Source organism: Megalobrama amblycephala, linkage group LG16, assembly GCF_018812025.1.
Source record: "Megalobrama amblycephala isolate DHTTF-2021 linkage group LG16, ASM1881202v1, whole genome shotgun sequence".
Lineage (NCBI taxonomy): Eukaryota > Metazoa > Chordata > Actinopteri > Cypriniformes > Xenocyprididae > Megalobrama > Megalobrama amblycephala.
In genome coordinates this window covers 18,557,515-18,582,992 of record NC_063059.1, presented here as the reverse complement: position 1 = coordinate 18,582,992, position 25,478 = coordinate 18,557,515, and the positions used below count along the sequence as shown (strand labels likewise).

Below are 25,478 nucleotides of genomic sequence, written 5' to 3'. Positions count from 1 at the left end.
GCGCTCGCTCGGCGCTCTAGATGCGCGGTTCCCTTGCATAATCTCCATTGTAGCGCCCTCTCTGGTGCACCAGAAGAGGTCTACTTTGCTGATATGGCTTGGGTGACATGAGGTTGAGGGGTTCCTTCGGGGAACCAACCCCCTAGGGCCCCTCCCTCTCTAGCGCATTGCAAGCTGTGCAGTTTCTGGATTGGATTGCTGGTCCTTCTCATAGGGGAACCTAGCATTTCATTCAGAGCTCCAGCTGAGGGACAGACGTCGATTGCAGCATCGGAGAGAGTGCTGTTATGCTCTGGAAATGAGGGTGACGCTGCCCACTGTAATGGTGTGTGCTTATGCTGACTCAGATTCGGAGTTTACAGCCATGCTTTCCTGGGTCTTCCAGATGTGCATGGATAACTTGGCAGTATGGGGGTATGTTGGTGCCATAAATATGGAATGCCAAAATCTGCATAAGTTTTTCCTCTCTCACTACCCTCTTGGTTGGGGTGGCTGTACACAGACCACACCCGCCCTGCATGTGAGGCCAAGGCACTCTTTTTGCATGAGGGTAGTTCTGTGCTGGGGTTGAGCTGCGCTTGTGGACTAACCGTGATCAAAGTCACGGCGCAGGCCCTCAGCCAGACGATGTCCACCTCAGTGGTCCAGAAGTGCCCCCTGGCTTACCTTGTGAGGTGCGAGAGGTTGTCAAGCTAAATGCTTTCTCAATGCTCCCATCTTACGAGGTGGCCTTTTCGGTGACACTGTCGAGGACTGAGCCCAGCGGTTCTCCTCAGTTAGTAGCGGATCGGGGAGCTTCCCATGACAAACCATTGAGTTCCTCTTGGGCCGCCCCTCGGTCTGCTCGTCGCCAAGGGTGTCGTCCCCTGCAAGAAACTCTGGCCCAGCAGGCTCTGCTGTGTCCATTGCGGGGAGATGACGCCTCCCGTCTCTGCAGCTGTTAAGTGGTTGGTGAGAATCACCCCTGAGACGGGCGACCCAGAGATGGGTGGGGCTGCTCTTCCACCCCTGGAGGAGGGCCGGGTGGTAAATCCTTTTATTGGGTTTGTTTCTGTTCCGCCACTGACCCAAGAGGCAGTGGTACCCAAAATTAAAAGAGCAGTTCCTCCATTTCCAGGTCTGAAGAGGGTTTGGAGAGCAGTGGGAGGAGAAAAACCTCACCACTCTCATCCCCCTCTTCTGTCGCCAGCGGACAGCAGCGAGCAGCGGGCAGCCAAAGCCTCGACTGCTCCCTCTGTCCATCTGTGGAACCAGGTAAGTAGTTGCCTAGCACACTGTGACGCCGCTTCGGGCCGCCTCACAAAGAGAGCCCCCGAGCCGCGTCCCTGTGTTCCACCTCGCTGCCCCGCTGCGGGTACGCCGGTGGTCTCTTTGGTCCCACTTGTACGGTCTCTGCGAGCCCGGTTAGCGCTCCCCAGTCCGTCTCGCTGGCTCATTCGGACCATCAGGCTCGGCTATGCGATTCAGTTCGCCCGGCATCCCCCAAGTTCAGGGACGTCCTCTTCACTACAGTGAAAGATGTCGTTGCCCCTGTCTTGCGTGCGGAGATCGCAGTCCTACTGGCGGAGGACGCGATGGAGCCGGCCCCTCCAGCCGATATGAGGTCAGGGTTCTACAGTCCCTACTTCATTGTACCCAAAAAGAGCAGTGGGTTATGACCGATCTTGGACCTGCGAGTTTTGAATCGGAGCCTGTACAAGCTACCGTTCAAAATGCTGACGCAGAAGCGCATTTTTGAGTGCATCCGTCCCCGAGATTGGTTTGCAGCGATCGACCTGAAGGACGCGTACTTCCATGTCTCGTTTCTTCCGCAACACAGGCCATTCCTGCGCTTTGCGTTCGAAGGTCGAGCATATCAGTACAGAGTCCTACCCTTCGGGCTGGCCCTGTCTCCCTGCGTCTTTACGAAAGTCGTAGGGGGAGCCCTTGTTCCCATGAGAGAACAGGGTGTTCGCATTCTCAACTACCTCGACTGGCTCATTCTAGCACAGTCCCGGGGTTAGTTGTGCGAACACAAGGGTTTGGTGCTCAGACACCTCAGCCAGTTGGGTCTTCAGGTCAACTGGGAAAAGAGCAAACTCTCCCCTGTGCAGAGGATCTCTTTTCTCGGTATGGAGCTGGATTCGGTCGAACAGATAGCACGCCTCACAGAGGAACGTGCTCAGTCGGTGTTGAACTGCCTGAATACGTTCAATGGCAGGACAGCGGTCCCACTGAAATTCTTTCAGAGGCTCCTGGGGCATATGGCGGCCGCGGCGGCAGTAACCCCGCTTGGTCTGCTTCATATGAGACTGCTTCAACACTGGCTTCACGGCCGAGTCCCGAGATGGGCGTGGCAACGCGGCACGTTCCGGGTGCTAATCACTCAGGAGTGCCGCCAAGCCTTCAGTCCGTGGGCGGACCCTTTGTTCTCCGGGCAGGAGTGCCCCTAGAACAAGTGTCCCGGCATGCTGTGGTATTCACAGATGCTCCTGCCACCGGCTGGGGTGCCACGTACAACGGGCATGCAGTGTCAGGGGTTTGGACGGGACCCCATCTGCATTGGCACATCAATTGCCTCGAGTTGCTAGCAGTACGTCTTGCTCTGAGCCGCCTCAAAGGGCCGCTACGGGGCAAGCATGTACTGGTCCGTACGGACAACACTGCGACCGTTGCGTACATCAACCATCAAGGTGGTCTACGCTCCCGTCGCATGTCGCAACTCGCCCACCATCTCCTCCTCTGGAGTCAGAAGCGTCTGAGGTCGCTTCATGCCATTCTTGTCCCTGGTGTGCTCAGCCATGTGGCCGACGAGCTATCACGAGCTGAGCTGCCAGGAGAGTGGCGACTCCACCCCCAGGTGGTCCAGCTGATCTGGAGAGAGTTTGGAGAGGCTCAGGTAGACCTGTTTGCCTCACCGGAAACCTCCCACTGCCAGTTGTTTTACCCCCTGTCCGAGGGAACACTCGGGACAGACGCACTGGCACTCAGCTGGCCCCGGGGCCTTCGCAAATATGCGTTTCCCCCAGTGAGCCTACTTGCACAGACCCTGTGCAAAGTCAGGGAGGACGAGGAGCAGGTCCTCTTAGTTGCGCCCTATTGGCCCGACCAGACCTGGTTCCCAGAACTTTCACTCCTTGCGACAGCCCTCCCTGGCCCATTCCTCTGAGGAAGGACCTTCTTCTCAGAGACGGGGCACTCTTTGGCACCCGCATCCAGACCTCTGGAAACTCCATGTCTGGTCCCTGGACGGGACGCGGAGGTTCTAGGTGACTTACCCCCTGAGGTACTTAACACCATCACTTTGGCACTTGCACTGTCTACGAGACGTGCTTACGCCTCGAAGTGGAACCTGTTCGTCGAGTGGTGCTCTTCTCGCCGAGAAGACCCCCGAGGATGCTCGATCGGAGTCGTGCTTTCCTTCTTGCAGCAAGGGTTGGAGCGTAGGCTGTCCCCCTCCACCCTCAAAGTCCATACTGCTGCTATCTCCGCTTACCACGACCACATAGATGGCAAATCTGTTGGTCAGCACGACCTGGTCGTCAGGTTCCTTAGGGGGGCGAGACGGTTAAATCCTCCTCATCCCCCTCCATACCCTCTTGGGACCTCACTCTGGTGCTAAGAGCACTTCAGATTGCTCCCTTTGAGCCTTTGCAATCGGCAGACTTAAAGATTCTGTCTATGAAGACTTTGCTGCTGGTTGCATTGGCCTCCATCAAGAGGGTAGGGGACCTGCAGTCATTTTCGGTCGACGTATCGTGCCTGGAGTTCGGGCCGGGTGATAGCCATGTGGTACTAAGACCCCGGCCTGGCTATGTGCCCAAGGTTCCTACCACTCCCTTCAGGGACCAGGTGGTGAGCCTGCAAGCGCTGCCCTCGGAGGAGGCAGACCCAGCCCTGGCTTTGCTCTGTCCAGTTCGCGCTTTGCGACAGTACATAGACAGAACCCAAAGCCTCAGGACCTCAGACCAGCTCTTTGTCTGTTATGGAGGCCAGCAGAAGGGAAAGGCTGTCTCCAAGCAGAGGATGGCCCACTGGATAGTGGATGCCATCGCCCTGGCTTACCAAGCTCAGGGCGTGCCCTGCCCGCTCAGGTTGCATGCTCACTCCACGAGAGGTGTCGCATCCTCCTGGGCGCTGGCTCATGGCGCCTTGCTGACAGACATTTGTAGAGCTGCGGGCTGGGCGACACCTACACGTTCGCTAGATACTATAGCCTTCGTGTCGAGCCGGTCTCCTCCCGTGTTCTCGCCACAGGTCAGAGGCATGGAGAGGCCCCGGCTTAGTGTCGGCTTGCTGCGCTACATGCGCTTCTTTTCTCCAGAGAGTCCCTACAAGGCAGACCCTGTCGAGTCCTCCGATATCCCTTCGGCAGCCGACGTGGCGGAGCATCTGGCGCCAGGCCTATACTCCGTTGTATCCTTGAGAACCGGGTTTAGGCTGGGTTCCATATGTGTGACCCTACGGGGATCCCATATGGTTGGTTCCACGGTTGCTCCTAAACGAAGCCCGTGTCTTTCCCTCTGGGAGAACCTACCCTTCATCGGGTTGGAGTCACCCCAGCTCTTCCATATGTAGCACAGCCCTACAGAGTTAGTCCATATGTACTTCTCCACATAACTCCTTCGGGGAAGGATGTGGCTTCCGCAGCGTTCCTTTCCCAGCGAAAGGGTACGCTTTCCCAGCGTTATCCAATAGTCTCACTGAATGGGTTTTGGGGAACAGCAGTGATCGACTCTCTCTGTGTTAGCCCTGTCCCACCATCCTCAGGCAAGGGGGTTCAGGTGGCTTACTACAGAGCGCTGGAAGGGGCAGCTCCTGTGGCGCTTTGGTAGGGATTCCTATTCGTCGGTCTGTCCGACATACGTCGAACGTGACCGACTGAATGGGAACGTCTCGGTTACAAAGGTAACCCTCGTTCCCTGAAGGAGGGAACGGAGACGTACGTCCCGTCGCCACAGTCGCTGTACCCCGCTGATGCTGCTGCCTATCCGGTTCGGCTCCTCAGCGAAAACCTGAAGATGCAACGCACCTGCTGCTCATTATATACCCGCGCTGCGAGGCGAGCAGCTGATGCATATGATTGCATGCCAATGTGCATTGGCTCGTTTTAGTTACACTCGAAGTAGATTGGCCTCTCTAGCGAGATTCCTATTCGTCGGTCTGTCCGACGTACGTCTCCGTTCCCTCCTTCAGGGAACGAGGGTTACCTTTGTAACCGAGACGTTTTCTGTCTCTACTGCAAAGCTGCTTGAATCTGCAATGTATAGCGCTAAACACAGGCGATCCGACCAGCGTGTATGTTGCTATACAAACGAAAGCGACCCGATAAGCGTGCGCAGCGATCGAGCCGGTTGCCACGACAACAGATAAGTAACGCACATCGCCAAATACGATCGCAAAAGCTTTGCAAAAACAATTTTACTGAGAAGGACTAGAAGCCTAAGCAACACTGATAGATTTAACAACAGCATGATTTAGCTTTAAAACAATGAGCATTAAAAGGAACTTAGCTTAGCTTCATGGAAACATTCAGAGATGAAGTTGAGTGAAATAGCCGAAGTGGATGTTTGATCTTCTCTTGAAACGCTTCTTCATGCGGGGAGTGCGGATCCATCTGAACTGCGACTCCATGTCTAATTGCAGCGATGCGAGAAGCAATGCTAATGTTAACTCAGTCATTTCCAATCAGTTGGCTTATGATTAATGCGGCGAATTCGCGTGTATGAGAGGTGAAATCCACGAATCCCTCTCGCTAAATTCCCGATTGCACAATTCCTAGTGAGATGATGCTGTTTGCCTGTCGAATTCGCCATATAATTTGCTCCTGAGAATGCAATAGCTGCTGATAATACTGAGAAGCTTATATATAGATGCTGTGATAGGCATCGTATTCCTATAGGTAGACGCAAGTCACCTGGGAGTCAGCTGATGCTAGCTTGACTGACGTGACCTGCCAGAACTGACGCTAACGCTAGATTTTTGTGAGAAAGTAAAAGTGTGCACAGTTTCCTGTGATGGTTAGGTTTAGGGGTAGGGGTGGGGTAGGGGGATAGAAAGTACGGTTTGTACAGTATAAAATGCATTGCGGCCTATGGAAAGTCCCCACAATTCACAAAAACCTAACATGTGTGTGTGTGTGTGTGTGTGTGTGTGTGTGTGTGTGTGTTTGTGTGTTTGTGTGTGTGTATATATGTCTTGTTTTCTAATCTTGTTTAATGAAACAGCCCTCTTGACTATAAATTCCCCTAGGATTCCGCTGCCTCTTTGATTGTTTACTCATTACTGTTTGTGAGTTTGATACTGTGTTAGCTCTGGTGAATATGTTGTGTCACATTGTGAGTTGTGCTCCAACAGAGTGCTGTTAGCCATCTTTGATTGTGAGAGCCTTATTGCTAAAACATCAATGTCCTGCCAACCATGTTTGTAACTTCTTAACTATCTTGGGAAGCTGTAGGGGGTGAGTGCCTTTTTTTCTTTTTGCAGGCCAACTGGCCACTATCTTTTCTCCTGTTTTTGGGCAGATAAGGAGTTAGGTTATGTTGTTGTATGTTTTGTTTCTTTATTTTGATTAATAGGGAAGTTTGTTTCTATTTGCGGGGAAGTTGGTTTTCTGTTTGTCGTTTTGGCATAAGCTCATCCTTGATGATTTTCTTCAGAATCTTTTTGTTTCTTTCTTTTTCACGAAATGGTTTTTGTATTGACCACTGCATCGAAAAATGAACAATTGAAACAATCGAAAAATGAAAAGAGAACAATTAAGAAAATACAAATGAGTAATTAAGAAGTCATCATTATTGTGTCATTTATGTTGTGATCCTGACCTGGACCGGGTATCGTAACAAAAGTTTGAAACCCCCTGATATAGAAAATATTGAAAATTCAACAAACATTTAATTTTGATGGTTTAATCAACTCAAGTCACCTAAAATTCGCTTAGTTTAGTGACTGAACTGTTTGTTTTAGAAAATGACTTAATATATCACTAAGTTACATGAAGGGTCAAATAAAATCGAAATGGCACATTAGTTAAAAGTATAGTTAGTATTAGTTATTTTTGTGTGTGTTTACATACACTGTACAGGTTGGGTATAGAATAATTTTGCTCAGGTGGCCAAAAATATTCAATAGAGAAAAGTTTTGCTCAGCAAGAAAAAAAATTAGAGGGAACATTGGTTACAACCGCCAAACATGATATATATATATATATATATATATATATATATATATATATATATATATATATATATATATATATATAACCTCATGTTTTCATAAGATTTGTCTAGACTCCAGTTTCGGGGCAGGGTAAGGGTGGCCCTTCCTGGCGATGCTTTTTTTAAAAATACAAGTGAGGTTGAATGTATGAATTATCCATGTCGTAAAATACGTACAAATTGCCATGAGTTTGTTTTAAAGTGGCTGATAAATAAAGCAAACTCTACGAAAAGCTTTTTATTCTACTCTGTTTAAGAATTATCTATCATTAATTGCATTCGTTTTGGGGAAATAATGAAGTGGTTGGTATTTCTGAGAATTTTTGGCCTAGCATCATTAGAGACAGACTAACAATTGTAGTTCAGATTCTCTCCAGTGAGAATAGCTGCTCTGAGGAATATTGGTAAAAAAAAAAAAGAAAAAAAAGGATTAAAACATTTTTTTTCTAGTAATTGTTAAGTATAGTATGATTGATTGTTGCCACTAATTGTCACATACAACACTTTGTACTTTGTGTTAGCAACAATAAAATTTAAACCAGTCAAAAATTTTGGAGTCATACTTTAACATTCAAAACAAATTTGGATCTGTAAAACTATTACGGCTGTAGATCTTGTATTTGCATCGTTACAAAGACAGAATTACACATATTGGCTTAATTGACTGTGATTTTGTAAAATATAAAAATTAATTGTAAATATAAGCCTGGTTTATCGATAGGCCAGGATTAACCCTTAGTTCAATTAGGGCATTTAAGTAGCTTTTCATAAACGTACCCTATAAAAAAACATTACTGGTGTGCATCTTGAGACAAAACAATGGCTCTGACATAGTTTGAGATATGTCAGTACAAGTTACTATCAGTTAAAACAGCTCAAACATGCATTTTAGTCTAGGACTAGCTTAAGCCTTGTCTGTGAAACCGGGGGATAAAGTATCTATACCTGAGCTGTGAGATGTAGGGCAGACACTGGAGGAATCCCCTCACTTCACTCTCTTCATCTGTCCAGTCTCTCAGATCTACTGGTTTCTTCTCTGTTTGGAGTTTCAGCACTTCTAGGAGGATGGAGCTCTTTTTCTCTGAGAGCTTTATGATCCAGGCTGCAGGAGCTGAACGATAAATTGTCTGTAATGCTGGAAGGACACTCCTGCCTGTTTGAGTCTCATAGTCCTTCACATGTGAACACAGATCCAGCAGGAAATCACACTGGTCAGGGTGACGGTTAGTGCAGTTGTCACTACAGGGGAATGATGTGTAGCTGCACACATCTATTAACAGATCAGTGTAATTTTCTTTATTTCCTTTATTTGCATCACACTCTGATGCTGAAACAAAGAGATTCAGCAGAAACTTTACAGCAGGTTCCTTCTTCCTGTAGAAAATGTCATCAAACCTGTGAAGTCATACACATAAACATGACTTCATTGTCTAGTGTAGGATAATATGACAATTTTTAACCATCACATTTAGTCATTTAAACATAAAACACATATGAAAGCTGGTGGAGTGATTTGTCACAATTCACATTCAACTATTCAATCAATGAAGGTTTATATTTTAGTTGTTATGGCTGGTTGTGTCAGTGGTGAGTGGTGAATACAAACAAAGTATATTGAAAATATAATAAAACAAGGATCAATGCTTCTGGCTCACTCAGGCCAGTGGTTCAGATTTTATACTTGCCCTTCCAAAACATTTTACTGGCAAAAACTGAAAAATAGGTATTGTTCTTGTCATTTTGACCCATGAAAAATGCAGCTATCAAGATGTTAGGGTAAGATGTTAGGGAAATATCCATTTGTCCATTCGGCCTTCGTCAACACCTGCTTGCACCACCTGCTGGTGAGGTGACCAACAGCAGTTGGAGATTATGCATTAGAACTCTACTGCTATTCCTGCAGTTCCCGGATGTGCAATGTTAATTATTCTGCCAAATTTGAACCACTGAATTTGTGGAAGTGAATTTGTAACGCAAAATAAAATGCCTGTTGAATATTATAGGAGGTTTTTATTCACATTAAATACTTTGGAAACAAAGCCTGGAAAGTGTATCTGGATTACTGAATTTTAATAATGAAATTGTGTTTGAAATGTATTCAGTTGAGATATTCACATCTTAAATACACAACCATGTTGAATTTTAGCTTCCAAAAATGCAAGCCCTGAAAAAAACAATGCATTAAAAAGCAAGCACTTCTGCAATTATTTTCAAAATTTTAATTCAACATGTTTTTTTTTTGTTTGTTTGTTTGTTTGTTTCATAGACATTTATCATTAATTTACTTTCATATCATTTTATTAAAGCAACAGCATTCACAGCACTCAATAAAGTAGGAGTAACTTAAAGGAACACTCCACTTTTTTTGAAAATAGGCTCATTTTCCAACTCCTCTAGAGTTAAACAGTTGAGTTTTACCGTTTTTGAATCCATTCAGCCGATCTCCGGTTCTGGCGGTACCACTTTTAGCATAGCTTAGCATAGTTCATTGAATCTGATTAGACCGTTAGCATCTCGCTTAAAAATGACCAAAGAGTTTCGATATTTCTCCTATTTAAAACTTGACTCTTCTGTAGTTAAATCGTGTACTAAGACCGACGGAAAATGAAAAGTTGTGATTTTCTAGGCTGATATGGCTAGGAACTATACTCTCATTCAGGCGTAATAATCAAGGAACTTTGCTGCCGTACCATGGGTGCAGCAGGCGCAATGATATTACGCAGTGCCTGTGAGCCCCTGCTTGCACAGGGAGCGTGCCTTGTAACCATGGAGACGTTTGTGAGAGGCGCTGCGTAATATCATTGCGCCTGCTGCAGCCATGGTACGGCAGCAAAGTTCCTTGATTCTTACGCCTGAATGAGAGTATAGTTCCTAGCCATATCAGCCTAGAAAATCACAACTTTTCATTTTCCGTCGGTCTTAGTACACGATTTAACTACAGAAGAGTCAAGTTTTAAATAGGAGAAATATCGAAACTCTTTGGTCATTTTTAAGCGAGATGCTAACGGTCTAATCAGATTCAATGAACTATGCTAAGCTATGCTAAAAGTGGTATTGCCAGAAACGGAGATCGGCTGAATGGATTCAAAAACGGTAAAACTCAACTGTTTAACTCTAGGGGAGTTGGAAAATGAGCCTATTTTCAAAAAAAGTGGAGTGTTCCTTTAATAGCAAGCCACCTAGAGGGGGACGATATGATGTCATGTTGGCTCCAACATTTTTTATCAAATTGTAATTTTACATCATGATAATGATATTTCAATACAATTATTTTTTGTTGCTGGAAATAAGGTTATAGCCAGCTGTAGTTCACGTTAACATACATTTTTGTTATGTTAACAAATATTTAAAATACAATACAATAAAACAAGCATAGGAAGGTGTTTTTAATTGAGACTCACCTGAGCTGTGAGATGTAGGGCAGACACTGGAGGAATCCCCTCACTTCACTCTCTTCATCTGTACAGTCTATCAGCTCTACTGGTTTCTTCTCTGTTTGGAGTTTCAGCACTTCTAGGAGGATGGAGCTCTTTCTCTCTGAGAGCTTTATGATCCAGACTGCAGGAGCTGAACGATAAATTGACTGTAATGCTGGAAGGACACTCCTGCCTGTTTGAGTCTCATAGTCCTTCACATGTGACCACAGATCCAGCAGGAAATCAAATCTCTCATAATTCACAGATGACAGCAGTTTCTTCACAGTTTCTTTTATTTTCTTTTTTTGGTGGAGAGCAGCTTGAAGACACAAATCCAGTATGAATAATCTCTTTCTTTTCTCCCATGATTCAGCAGTTTTATTCTGTGGTTCAATAAATCTAAAGATTCAGTTAGAGGTGACAAAAGAGACAAATAAAGATTAGTGAAATTAATCAAACAGTTTGTCAGATAAAACCATAGGTCAGTGTAACTAAACAGTGAAAGTGAAGAACAGAAATTTGTATAATTATCTTTAGTTGTCAGTTTTGCCCTGAGGCAGAATAAGCATTAAAATTGAACTAGATAAACATCATTTAGCATTTGCTTTTATGAGATATGTTGTGAGACAGCCATCATAGCCTATTCCTTTATGCTAAGAAATTCTAAGTAAGCCCTTAACAGCTTTTAATACAGGTGCCACAAAGTGGATGAAAGGCCAGGTTATGGCCAAGGTGCAGGCACGATGAACCACATGGATTAAAATCAATTCTTAAACAAAATCAAAATTTTTAAACAAAAAAGGGGCATAACTTCAAATAAATCACTGCTTCTGAATATGTCTACTAACTTACTATATAGTATGTGAAAAACAGTATGTGAGCCGAGTTGTATGTCTGAAATAGTATTCATAAAACAGTAGGTGGAAAGTCCCTGGATCCTCCTACTACTAGTACTTCCAGTGAGATTCTGAATTGCGGATTCTATGAACACTTTACTATCCTATTAGGCTACGGGAGAGATTTTATGAATGGCAGCTTATCGTTCTGTTTGACTGAATTAACTGTCAATTTTCCTTCATGTTTTATTTTCAGATATCATGAGAATAACACAATGCTTGGTATTTTAACGTATCATGTTATAACAAGAATATCTATGGCAAGAGCTCTTTCAGTTACTGCATTTTCCCCCCTTTATTTTCTTTTTTTTCCCTTGAACATTTCGCTGTAATAGTATGAAAAAGGACAACGTATACTGGACATTTTTGGTCTGTTCTCCCGATTTAATTTACAATATATCCCATTAATAATTCACTGGAATGCACAAAGAATCTCTCGTTTTTCTCCTCATGCCTCTTTCCAGGTTTGTTTTCACAGGTAAATACAATTTATTATCTTTCAAAATGACGGAAATATCTTTGAAATAGTATCACACAATGGTGAAGTAAATTAACATTTTTGATTTAGGTAACGTATGTTACATAATACAGATATATATTACTACAGTGATATTTAACCTGTTTGTTATTGCTGTGGAAAGAATCGTGCTTTTGGGGTTATTCATGGTCTGTTGAAAGTACCTTGTTGATGCTTGTACAACTTTAAATGTATTTTTAACCTTCGATGGTGGAAGGGTGAGTAGAGTAAACTCACTGTACCCAGCTTAAAAAACGTATTATTGTGTTCATAGAGTGCTTAACGGAAGTTACACCCATAATTCGAGCAAAGCGGCATGGGGTGTAGGAATAAGGTGGATAACTGCATTTATGCGCAAAAAAACAAACAAAAACAAAACACATTATGATTTGCATTTCTTCTTTTCAGAAAAAAAAATTAAGCAGAAAGGGTAAAAAGATTGCACAGTTGTTCCAAATGACAGCAGTGAGAAAGTTCTGAAATATAATGATATTTAATCTGTATTAAAGAAATATAAAATGAATTGATAAATGTATATTTTTAAAGAAAAATTTGTTGTTTGACCATTTTCCAATGTGGTAGAGATCAGAGTTTAGCTGTTTTTTTTGTTTGTTTTTTTGCCTTTTTTTCCCCCAAATATGACTTTATTACATCTATTTTGTCAAAAAAAAAAAAAAAAAAAAATGAACATAACACATGTAAAATAATGTAAACAGACTGTATTTTTTCATAACTTTCAGATTCTAAATTAAAATAAAATGTATTTCTTTCAACCATACAGCTCTATTAAAATAGAGTGCTGTTGTGTCCTGTGTGTTATATCATATCAATGTGTGCAGGAAACATATGAACACAAACACACTGTCCACAGGACAAACAATTACCACAGAGAAACAGGAAACACAAACACAGAGACTCTCACCTGAGCTGTGAGATGTAGGGCAGACACTGGAGGAATCCCCTCACTTCACTCTCTTCATCTGTCCAGTCTCTCAGCTCTACTGGTTTCTTCTCTGTTTGGAGTTTCAGCACTTCTAGGAGGATGGAGCTCTTTCTCTCTGAGAGGTTTATGATCCAGACTGCAGGAGCTGACAACTGATAAATTGGCTGTAATGCTGGAAGGACACTCCTGCCTGTTTGAGTCTCATAGTCCTTCACATGTGAACACAGATCCAGCAGGAAACCACATTTCTCATAAAGCACAGATGACAGCAGTTTCTTCACAGTTTTTTTTATTTTCTTTTTTTGGTGGAGAGCAGCTTGAAGACACAAATCCAGCATAAATAATCTCTTTCTTTTCTGCCATGATTCAGCTGTTTTATTCTGTGGTACAACAAATCTAAAGAAAGAGTGAACAAGATTTAGTTAGAGATGACAAAGGAGAAAAATAAAGATTATTGAAATTAATCAAACAGTTTGTCAGATAAAACTGTAGGTCAAAAGTGATGAACAGATGTTTTTGTAATTATCCTAGTTGTCAGTTTTGCTCTGAGGTGGAATTAATTTTTCTTTTTTTTTTTTCTGGCAAAATGTACAAATTATATGGGCAAGTGTAACCACAATTACATTTTTCAAACAACAAAAAAGAGGGCATAACTGCAAATAAACTGTGAAACATAGTGAAACATATAGTAATTTAAATAATTTCCTGAAACCACAAATTTTTAATTAACAGATTCAGTCGATGTTAAAGCACATCTTTGTCAGACAGATGGTCGCTCCACCATTATTGATTCATCACTAAACGCTTTCAACCAATTCCTCAGATATCTAGAAACCTAAATATATTCACATATCAGCTGTCAGTCTCACTGTATGGAAGAAAACATTATGAACTCAGACACACAGAACTGCTGATCACAAAGAGATGTGAAGAGGTGCACTCGCCAGCTCCTGTTGTTAGTCACCACAACTCAAGACCAACACGTTTCAGAAGTGGTATTGCCTAACTGAGACATCTTGGTCTAAATCATACATTCCTAGTAACCAAGGTCTATATTATTAGGATTGAATTTTCGATTGTCTCTGGTGAATCAGCCACAGTATTGTATCCCAAAAATTGGTGTAAGTTGAAATCAAGCTGCCAATTGATTTGTTTTCTACTTCCTCCACATTGTGACATGAAACAGTGGTAGACATTTTCATCTGACCACCTCAACAACAACACATCGGCTCCTGATTTACCATATAATTTTAGTAACCTGCCCAGCAGTGGTGAACAATGACATGTTCAAGTGCACAGACATGAAAAAAAAAAGAAAAAAAAGAAAAAGGTTTGTTTAATTACTTTCCTTCTCAGTTTTGGCTCATTATTAATGTAAATGCAGTTAGTTTAATTTCAAGTAAAGGTTAACAGTATGGAAAAAAATGGATAGGTATCAAAACAACAGATCTGTCTTACATTATAAATGCAGCCAAAATCTTCAGCTACATTAAAACAACAGAAATTAAGCTTACATCACTAATGGATCTGACATAAATGTATTTCAAATTAATCTAAATTAACAACATTATTTATTAATTATACACTACTGTTGTGAACAACAGTCAAGATGGCATTCCAGGGGCCAGTTTACGACAGGGCCCCTCTCTAACTGCTGGTGTGTAAGAAGATGTGCCACACCGTGATTGGATCTTTGGTGAATGAGCATAAACAAATTCAGCAACATCAGATAAGATGTTGGGACAACTACCAGACACCTCTTCCAGAGCAGGAAGGGGGACCTTCTGCACCCACCAAAACCAAGGAGAGGACATCTCATTGGACGACACATTGACTCAAACCACCAAACTCATTCCTAAGGTTTAGGCAAGGACTGCCATAAAAATTCCTTCAGGACCCCCTGGATAGAGCAGCATGGACTGAAATAATGAGAGGCCACAGAGATCTATCTAAATCCATTCATACCTATGTTTGGAGGCCTTAATTTGATCTAAACTGCATCCCATCCACTCCATTTTCATGCAAAGTACAGTTTATGTTAATGGTTACTGACTGTTAAAAAGGCAGGTCATGGGACAGACCTGGTAACAGATAAACAAATGCATGGACAACGATTTAACCGTTTCATATCGTGTTTGGTGTCTATCTGTTCCCTATGATGCCTTTAATAATTTGAAAGAGGTTTGGTAAGGAAATAATGCATGTGTAAAAGGTTAAAGACACTATTTTAACACTGTACTTTAAGCTATGCAAATGAGTTCCACACCAGGGTGGGCAACACCGGGGCTGCTTCAGATAACAGTAGCCAATCACACTCCAGGATCGGCAAGGCGCCATATTTCAATCTCCTCCTCATCAGAAAGGGATAAATATGTCCCCCGGGTAGACACACCCTTGTTCTGCGTTTCCAGCTCGACGGGGAAGGAGACATTAACAGACACTCCACGTCCTGAGTTTCTGACCTGACGAGGAAAGAGACTACAAGACGGTTAAGGTGAAGCTTTCGCGAGCAAAACCTTTTACATTAATTCCAGCTGCACTCTAGCTGCCAACAAGGGCCCCAGCATTGAAGGACTTCATCTGACCCTTACGGCTTCTACAGTAGCGCAGCCCAGTCCACAAAGGACTTCTGCATCGGCAGACATTGCCTGTACCACACGGCTCCTCAGCGACGTCTGCAAGGGAACCTGTGAAGATTCATCTGACCCAGCTGCCCAGTCCATCCTAAGGACCCTCTTGGCGCAACCGAAGTTCAGCATCCTCCAGCCCAGCGTGGCACAACTACTGGATCGCAACTCCGCGCCCTCCCACTGCACGCAGCCTGCATCATCAGTGGAAGATGTCTCTGCTACCGGATTGATCACCCGACTGTGTGGAACGTAAATATAAACTTACCAGACCTCTTTCTAGAGACCTTGGCATTAGTTTATACATGCAGCATATGTTTTTCTAACCTGTTTAGATAACAGTTACTTGAGGTCAGTTTGTTACAAATAATAGGGATATTATTTGTTGAATGATAAATAAGGAATTATTTATCACCATTTTACCAGGGCCATTAGGTGGCTTCCATAAGAAGCATTCCCATACAATTCTTTTCCATTCTACATTCAGTTCAACAGCATTGCATTTATCCATTCTGTGTTCCCTTCATTTATGTGTTTCTTTGATTTAATTCAGTATTCTCCTTTGATTATTATTTTACTATCTTTTAGAAGTGCATATTCATTATTTCATTATTAATCGTTGTGGTATTTACTCTTGCATGTCTATTGTTAATACATTTCATTGATTTTTATTATAACTGTGTCTTCCTTGTGTTGATGACCAAAGACTCTACTAGTTGACCAGACTCACAAATCCTTCAGATAAATCAGTTGACCGACTCCCTCCATTTTATATTAATTCTGAATTATTGAACAGCTCTTTTGGAGTGTTCTTAAATTGTTAAGATAGTTTTCTTAACTGGTGCCCCGTATTACAAAGGGGGGAGGGGTCATCTGATACACTCATAACCACACCTTAAGTGACACATGATCAAAAATCATTACGTCACCGGTGAATGGAGTAAAAATCACTACACTACTGTACAAAAGTTTGGGATCAGTAAGATTTTTGGTAAGTTTCTTCTGCTCACCAAGGCTGCATTTATTTAATTAGAAAAACAGCAAAAACAGTAATATTGTGAAATATTATTACAATTTAAAAGAACTGTTTTCTATTTGAAAATATTTTAAATTGTAATTTAATCTTATGTTGGCAAAGCTGAATTTTCAGCATCATTACTCCAGTCTTCAGTGTCACATGATCCTTCAGAAATCATTCTAGTATGATGATTTTCTGCTCAAGAAACATTTGTGTACATTTGTACAAAATATTTGTGTACATTTTTTTTTTTTTTCAGGATTCTTTGATGAATAGAAAGTTCAAAAGAACAGCGTTTATTTGAAATATAATCTTTTGTAACATTATAAATTTCTTTACTGTCACTTTTGATCAATTTAATGGATCCTTGCTGAATAAAGCTTTGTATTTCAGATAAATGAGACCATCGGAGCTGTTGTTCTGCACGCGGGGATGAACGACACCAGGCTGCGGCAGACGGAGGTGCTGAAGCAGGGCTTCAGGTGCCTGATCGAGACGGTACGAGCCATATCGCCCGCATGAGGTTTAACAATAAAAATAAAGGATCTAGAAAAAATCTGATCGTGATCAAACCAGAAATTCGCAAAATCACAGAACAAAAACAATTTCTAAAGCTAGGGCTACTAAACATTAGATCGCTGACACCTAAGGCGGTTATTATAAATGAAATTATCACAAATAATAGTCTTGATGTAATTTGCCTTACTGAAACATGGCTTAAACCAAATGATTATTTCGGTCTTAATGAGTCTTGCCCACCTGGCTACCGTTATAAAAATAAATGCCGTCCGATTGGCCGTGGCGGTGGTGTTGCAACAATCTATAGAGATATTCTTAATGTTACTCAGAAAACAAATTATAGGTTTAATTCATTTGAAATTCTTTTTGCAGACTTTCTCTCAGATCTATTGGTCAACGTTGATAAAGCGCTGATTGTTGGAGATTTTAACATTCATGTAGACAATACAAATGATGCGTAAGGGGCTGCATTTACAGATTTACTAAACTCCTTTGGGGACAAACAAAACGTCACTGGACACTCACCGTTTTAAACATACTTTAGATTTAATTATATCACATGGGATCAATCCTACCGATATAGAAATTATACCGCAAAGTGATGAAGTCACTGATCACTACCTTGTAACATGCGTACTGCACACTGATGATATTTGTCAAAATGCGCCGCGTTATCGACTAGGCAGAACAATTCTCCCGACAACAATAAATAAATTCACACATAAACTGCCTGATCTGTCTCAGCTGCTCATCGTACCTAAACACACAAATGATCTCGAGAAAATGACTAGCAGCATGTGCACCATTTTCACTAGTACATTAGATACTGTTGCACCGATGAGATTTAAAAAGGTTAGAGAGAAAAATACTGTTCCATGGTACAACAGTATTACTCGCGCTATCAAGAGAGAAACTCTTAATCTAGAGCGCAAATAGAGACAAACTCGTTTAGAAGTCTTCAGAATCGCGTGGAAAGACATCTAGTCCCGTTATAGAAAGACTCTAAAAGCAGCCTGCGCCAAGCATCTCTGCAAACTCATAGAAAATAACCAAAACAATCCACGGTTCTTGTTTAGTACAGGGGCTAGACATCACCAGAACAAAACATTTCATTACGGTTTAGTTGTCACGAACTCGGTTTCTGTGGCTCCCTCCGCTCGCCACCTGAGGGCACCTTCACCTGAGTATTAACTGTTCATGGACTACATTTCCCACACCCCGTACCTGGACTGATTACACACTCACACCTGATCCATATTCCCCGGACTATAAAAGACCTTCATGCCCCACAATACTTTGCGAAGTCTTGTTTTGCCCCAGCTAACATTTCTGAGCGTTTATTCCTGTGTGTTACTTCCCGTGTATGACCTTGGACTGCCTGATCACCTTGTTTCCTGTCTGCTGCCTGCCCTGTGATATCTCTGCCTGTTTACCGGTTAACCCAGTCTTGTCTGCCACCTGTCCTGATCCTCTGCCTGGTATTGTCACTGACTACGTCTCGCCTCTGACACTGATATTGCTGGTATTTGACCCCTGCCTGTACGACAACATGTTTTTAATAAAGCTGCAAATGGATCTCCCCGAGTCCTCCGCCTCATTACATTAGTAATGATGACTTTATGAATTTCTTTACTGAGAAAACCGAAAGCATCAGAAATACAATTGTAAATATAAAACCTTTGACAGATTTTTGTGATTCAGCCTCAATTATCGCCCCTCAAGAACAGTTGCAGTGCTTTACAACTATAGAACAGGAAGAGCTAAATAAAATTATCACTGCGTCTAAACCAACAACATGTTTATTAGATCCAATACCCACTAAACTACTGAAAGAACTGTTACCTGTAGCAGAAGAACCTCTTCTCAATATTATCAACTCGTCTTTATCTCTAGGTCACGTCCCAAGAAAGTTCAATCTAGCAGTAATTAAGCCTCATTAAGAAACCACAATTAGATTCAATTGTATTGGCAAATTACAGACCTATTTCAAATCTTTCATTTATGTCTAAAATACTAGACAATGTGGTGTCGGTCCAATTGTGCTCCTTCTTGCAAAAAAACGCTAGTCAGGATTCAGGTCTCATCATAGCACAGAAACTGCTCTCATTAAAATTACAAATGACTTACTTCTAGCTTCTGACCAAGGCTGTATCTCAATACTAGTGTTACTTGATCTCAGTGCTGCGTTTGACACTATAGATCATAAAATACTCCTAGATCGACTACAATATTACACTGGTATTCAGGGACAGGCATTACGGTGGTTTAGGTCATACCTATCAGACTGACACAATTTTGTCTATTTAAAAGGGGAAAAATCTAAGATCACGATAGTAAACTATGGAGTGCCGCAAGGATCAGTGTTAGGCCCTCTGCTATTTTCAATATACATGCTGCCACTCGGCAATATTATAAGAAAACATGGAATTAGTTTTCACTGCTATGCCGATGATACTCAGTTATATATTTCATCACGACCAGATGAAATCTCTAAATTATCCAAACTGACAGAGTGTGTTAAAGAAGTAAAACATTGGATGACTAGTAATTTTCTTCTATTAAATTCAGATAAGACTGTAGTATTACTTATTAGCCCAAAAACCTATACACAGAATCTCTCATATTACAATTTGCATTTAGAAGGATGTACTGTTACTCCATCCTCAACAGTTAAAGACCTGGGTGTTATATTAGACAGCAACTTGTCCTTTAAAAATCATATTTCATATGTTACAAAAACAGCCTTCTTCCACCTCAGAAACATTGCTAAGGTACGGAATATCGTCCCCTTGGAATTATAAGGTTCTATCTGCATTCTGAGCAGTTCTGAGATATTGAGCTTCAAAGTTTTTGCATTCCATTGGACTTTAACCTTTTTGTTTTGTAAATATAGTCCCCAAATGGACTCAACATTACCAAAAACATCACATAATGTAAATAATTTGTCACAGAATAAGAATATGTGAATAAATCAATTTTGACAAAAATGTCAGATAGAACCTTATAATTCCAAGGGGACGATATGTTAACTATTTCTGATGCAGAAAAGTTAGTTCATGCTTTCATGACATCTCGACTAGATTACTGTAATGCATTATTAGCTGGTTGCCCTGCTTCCTCAATAAACAAGCTACAATTAGTACAAAATGCAGCTGCTAGAGTTCTTACCAGGTCAAGAAAATATGATTATATAGCACCAATTTTATCATCTCTACACTGGTTACCCATTAAGTTCCGTATCGATTATAAAGTATTGCTACTGACCTATAAGGCTCTGAATGGTTTAGCTCCTGTGTACTTAACCAATCTTCTATCGCCCTGCAATCCTTCATGCTCTTTAAGCATCAACTGAGGCACTCTTGCTTCGTTTGAAGAATACATGGAACTGCGTTGGCACGCTCTAAGGTAAGCAGAAATTATAAATATCATTCTACGTTAAATCCATTAATTAAATGACTTACCGACCTTGCAAAATCTACTGTTCTTCCTGTAGTATGAAAAAGTATATGCCCAATAAAATCTGAATACAGCTGCTCACTTAGTTAGTATGTAAATAAGATGAAAACATTGTTTGCATTTTAATCATGATATATCCACATTGCATGATCAAGTCATTAGCCGACACAAACTCCTCTCACTCAATAGCAACAGGTAACTTTAGCCCTTCACGCGGCATGCACCGAAACATCTGCTGCATTCTGTGTTGTTAATATTGACCCATTGCCATCTGAATTTTTTAACCATACTGCTGCTGCTGCTGCTGCTGTACAAAATATTTGCTGTAGCTTTGTTAAAATACAAAAGCAAATCCTGTTCCATTTAAAGTTCATCAAGCTTGTCTCTGTATCCTTATACAACATGCATGTGCTAGCTGCTAATATAGTAATTCTCTCTAAGCATTAAACAGACTGTTGACATGACATAGAATTGATAAAGCAGACTACGCAAAAACGCACAGTGATAGTATAAGAACCCATGTACTTATCTTAGATGATTTCTGAAGCACACTGCGCTGCTAAGATTGTATTTACTTGCGCTGTATTTAAAGATTAAGCACACAAGCTCATTGGGTACAGCATACAGCAGGAACCAATCATCTTTGACCTATAGATAATGATGTGATAATTAGCAGGTTGTGTTAAAGGACCTATTAGCCTGCACCATAGGCTAATGGGTTTCATGCCAGAACTTTGTATTTTATGTAAAATTCACTTTATAAAAGGCCCACGTCATCTCATTTAGATCCGTCTCCTTCCTACAGTCCCACCTTCTCTGTGACCTACTCCTCCTGGAGGAGGTTACGAGAGGCAACTTTTGGCCCTGTCTCCGACCCTCGAATCAGGACAGGCCCACACCTCCTGTGATCTGGGCCCGAATACGGACCTCAGCGGTAGGGCTGTGTATTGCCAAGAATCTGGCGATACGATACGCATCACGATACAGGGGTTACGATACGATATATTGTGATATATTGCGATACTGTAAAAAAGGAGATATATAAAAAAAAACGGTGAAAATATGTCTTAAAGATTCACACAGTATAAGTTTTTATTTTTATTTTTATTTTAAGTTTTTGTTTTTATTTTTCTTAACTATTTAACAACTAGTGCATAGTCCATTTTACGACTAAATGTCATGAGGGTCTTAGTGGGTCTGTTTTATATTTAATACTGTAAAGCTACTTGCTTTAAAGCAGTCTATTGTATAAAATGCTATTTAAATTAACGTGCCTTCACTGAAGTGCTGAACTGCAGAGCTGGTGCAACCATATCCACATTGCTATGATCAGATGCTTTTTTTCTGCTGTCACCACTGTCAATTTTTGTTTTGTGTTTATTTTGTTACTGAGAGGAAAACGTGCAGTACATATATCTATTGAACGCCTCTCTCAGCATCACGGATGGCATCGGGATATTAAGTGAGCTCTCAGATTCAATGCGTGAGCATGTTTGAAACTTTCCAACCACAGCCACCACGACAGCCACAACAGAGGTGACAAAAAGGTCAGAAGGCAAAACCGGCACATCAAGGAGAAAGCCTTTTCCTTTCTCCCCAGTGTCAGCTAGGTTGAACCACAGATACCTCTGTATGGCCACCATCGCCGCCATCGACCTATTAATTGTGGCAGCAGACCTCTTGGTGGCCTGGAGAGTAAGATCTGTGGTGCGGCACAACTCTTCTACCACTTCAGAGGAAAGATCCTTCAGCAGGTCTGCCTGATACTCTGCAAAACTGCCATCATGTGCAAGGCAGCATCAGCCTGACCCGCTGCCACGTATGCCTTGTCATTCAAGCGAGATGTCATCTTAAAGGGCTTGGTAGGCAGGGCTAGAGCTTTCAGTGTCGATGCCGACCCAGTCACGAGATTAGTCACATACCCATGTTTGCTTATTCCCTCAACATCAGTGAAATTAGCCGTTGATGTCAGAAAATGCAAGCAGAATATGAGTTATTCCATGCCTTCTCAATCTCAGTATGAATATCTGTGAGGAATGTAAGGCTCACGGGAGCTGGGGGATTATGGCCAGAGAGAAACCGCTCGTCAAGCCGACCATATGCGGTTTCTCTCTTAATGTGTTTCCATGGCAACTACAGTCTGCCAGAAGCACGCTCCATAACTTCCAGCTTCTCTGCGTACGCAGGGCAGGGGAGTTGTGAGGATTCATGAGGCTCACCATCATTATCCTCACCAACCATCTCCTGCTTGACTGGAGGAGCACTCACTGATGGGCAAGAGAATGACAACGCATCCTCTCCAAGCAGCTTGCTCTCGTCAGCCGCTGAATTGCGTGAGAGGTTTACCCCACTCAAACTCATTGACGAGCTCCATCTGAGAGCCTTATTATTATTATTTTTTCACCAGGCCCAGATGCTGGTCTGAGACAGATAAAAACCTTTGGGATTCTCCAGGTAGGTTGCAGTTCTGGAAAATGGTGGCGTTGGAGACTAAAGGGTTCCTGAAGTGGTTTCAAACTTAATTCTTCACCTTAATTCTTAAAGGTGCCCAAGAACATGTTTTTAAAAGATGTAATAAAAGTCTAAGGTGTCCCCTGAATGTGTCTGTGAAGTTTCAGCTCAAAATACCCCATAGATTTTTTTTAATTAATTTTTTTAACTGCCTATTTTGGGGCATCATTATAAACGCGCCGATTTATGCTGTGCGGCCCCTTTAAATCTCGTGCTCTCCGCCCACGGCTAAACAAAGTTTACACAGCTAATATAACCCTCAAATGGATCTTTACAAAGTGTTCGTCATGCATGCGGCATGCATGCATCGGATTATGTGAGTATTGTATGTACTGTTATATTGTTGTTCTGAATGAGTTTGAGGCTGTGCTCCGTGGCTAATGGCTAATGCTACACTGTTGGAGAGATTTATAAAGAGATTTATAAAAGTGTTTATGCATTATACAGACTGCAAGTGTTTAAAAAATTAAAATAGCGACGGCTCTTGTCTCTGTGAATATTGTAAGAAACGATGGTAACTTTAACCACATTTAACAGTACATTAGCAACATGCTAACGAAACATTTAGAAAGACAGTTTACAAATATCACTAAAAATAGTTTGTCAGTTATTATTGTTCCATCTGCCATTTTTCGCTATTGTTCTTGCTTGCTTACCTAGTCTGATGATTCGGCTGTGCACTTCCAGACGTTAATACTGCCTGCCCTTGTCTAATGCCTTTCATAATGTTGGGAACATGGGCTGGCATATGCAAATACTGTTACTGTTACGTAACAGTCGGTGTTATGTTGAGATTCGCCTGTTCTTCTGAGGTCTTTTAAACAAATGAGATTTATATAAGAAGGAGGAAACAATGGAGTTTGAGACTCACTGTATGTCATTTCCATGTACTGAACTCTTGTTATTTAACTATGCCAAGATAAATAAAATTTTTCATTTGAGGGCACCTTTAATTCCTTTGCAGTTAACATGTCTTTTCTTCTCCAGCTGTTTTTGTCTGACCCTGCTGACCCAATGAGCATTTCACTGTCAAATGGTCATGCCTTAACTGCAATTTCTAGTATTGCCTTAGTATTGTATCCTTCTCATCGGCATTTAATAATTTTTGATTTTTCAGTCTAAATTAAATCTCTTTTTTGGCTCATTTAATCTTAAAAAGAAAACATACCTAATTATTATGCATACCTGAATATAAGGCGTTTTTCATTTCCAGCCACCATGAACAATTATATATCACTAATAAATGATTAAATATAAAATTATTAGTAGTTATTAAGATTAATGTGGTTTGGAATTGGTAAGATGTGCCTGGAAAAAAAATATGACCAGAAAATGTCTAATAATTCTGCACACACTAAATATTTTTAAGGAACAATAGTTGTTCGACCATTTTCCAGTGTGGTACAGGTCAGAGTTTATTTATTTACCTTTTTTCAAATATATCTTTATTAGATCTATTTTATCTAATTTAATATATATATTCCACAATTTGAACATAATGAATGTAAAATAATGTAAAGTAAGTGTTTTTTCATAACTTTCGGATTCTAAAAAAAATAGAGTAATTTAATTTATTTCTTTCAAGATCAATTGCACATGACTATCTTTGCTTAAAGTTATGAACAGGAGCTACGCTAATTATTCTCCTTTTGTTTTCTGTTTTACCTCGGGACACCCGCCCCGAGGTGACTAGAGAGTACATCAGCTTCAGTTTGGATCCAGCCTCTTAAGAAGACTTCAGATGACCATCACCTGTGAAAAGACGGCGCCAACTCCTGCGAGGACTTCAGAAGACGCAATCATCTGGATCAACATGCACATTGCCAATTTCTATATCCTAAGTATTGTTAATGTAATTAATTTTTCCAGGAGCTCATTGCTTCTACCTTCAGTTAAACTGCTAACTCAGATTGTAAATTAATTACCTAAATTATATTATTTGCAAACTACATTCTTTAAATTGTAATGTTGACATCCATTCTCTGTAAAGCTGCTTTGAAATGATATGTATCGTGAAAAGCGCTATACAAATAAATTTGAAATGAATTTAATTGAATTCTTTCAACCATATTAAAATAGATTGCTGTGTGTTATATTACATCAGTGTGAGCTGGAAACAGATGAACACAATCACACCATCAACAAAAAATGACCACAGAGAAACAGGAAACACAAACACAGAGACTCTCACCTGAGCTGGGAGATGTAGGGCAGACACTGGAGGAATCCCCTCACTTCACTCTCTTCATCTGTCCAGTCTATCAGCTCTACTGGTTTCTTCTCTGTTTGGAGTTTCAGCACTTCTAGGAGGATGGAGCTCTTTCTCTCTGAGAGCTTTATGATCCAGACTATTGGTGACAATGGAAGCAGATGCAGAAA

The 25,478-nt window shown here is 41.5% G+C and overlaps 1 protein-coding gene across 1 annotated transcript in view; it reads right to left on the bottom strand.

Moving 5' to 3' along the window:
* LOC125248250 overlaps positions 1–25,478 on the bottom strand; it is a 28,489-nt gene that overhangs the window by 2,183 nt on the left and 828 nt on the right. The window contains exons 2-5 of the mRNA XM_048159977.1: positions 25,291–25,447; positions 12,948–13,364; positions 10,598–11,011; positions 8,121–8,591 (exon numbers count right to left, since the gene is read on the bottom strand). Coding sequence (XP_048015934.1) covers positions 8,121–8,591; positions 10,598–11,011; positions 12,948–13,364; positions 25,291–25,447 — 1,459 coding nt within the window. The remainder of the gene's footprint in view (positions 1–8,120; positions 8,592–10,597; positions 11,012–12,947; positions 13,365–25,290; positions 25,448–25,478) is intronic.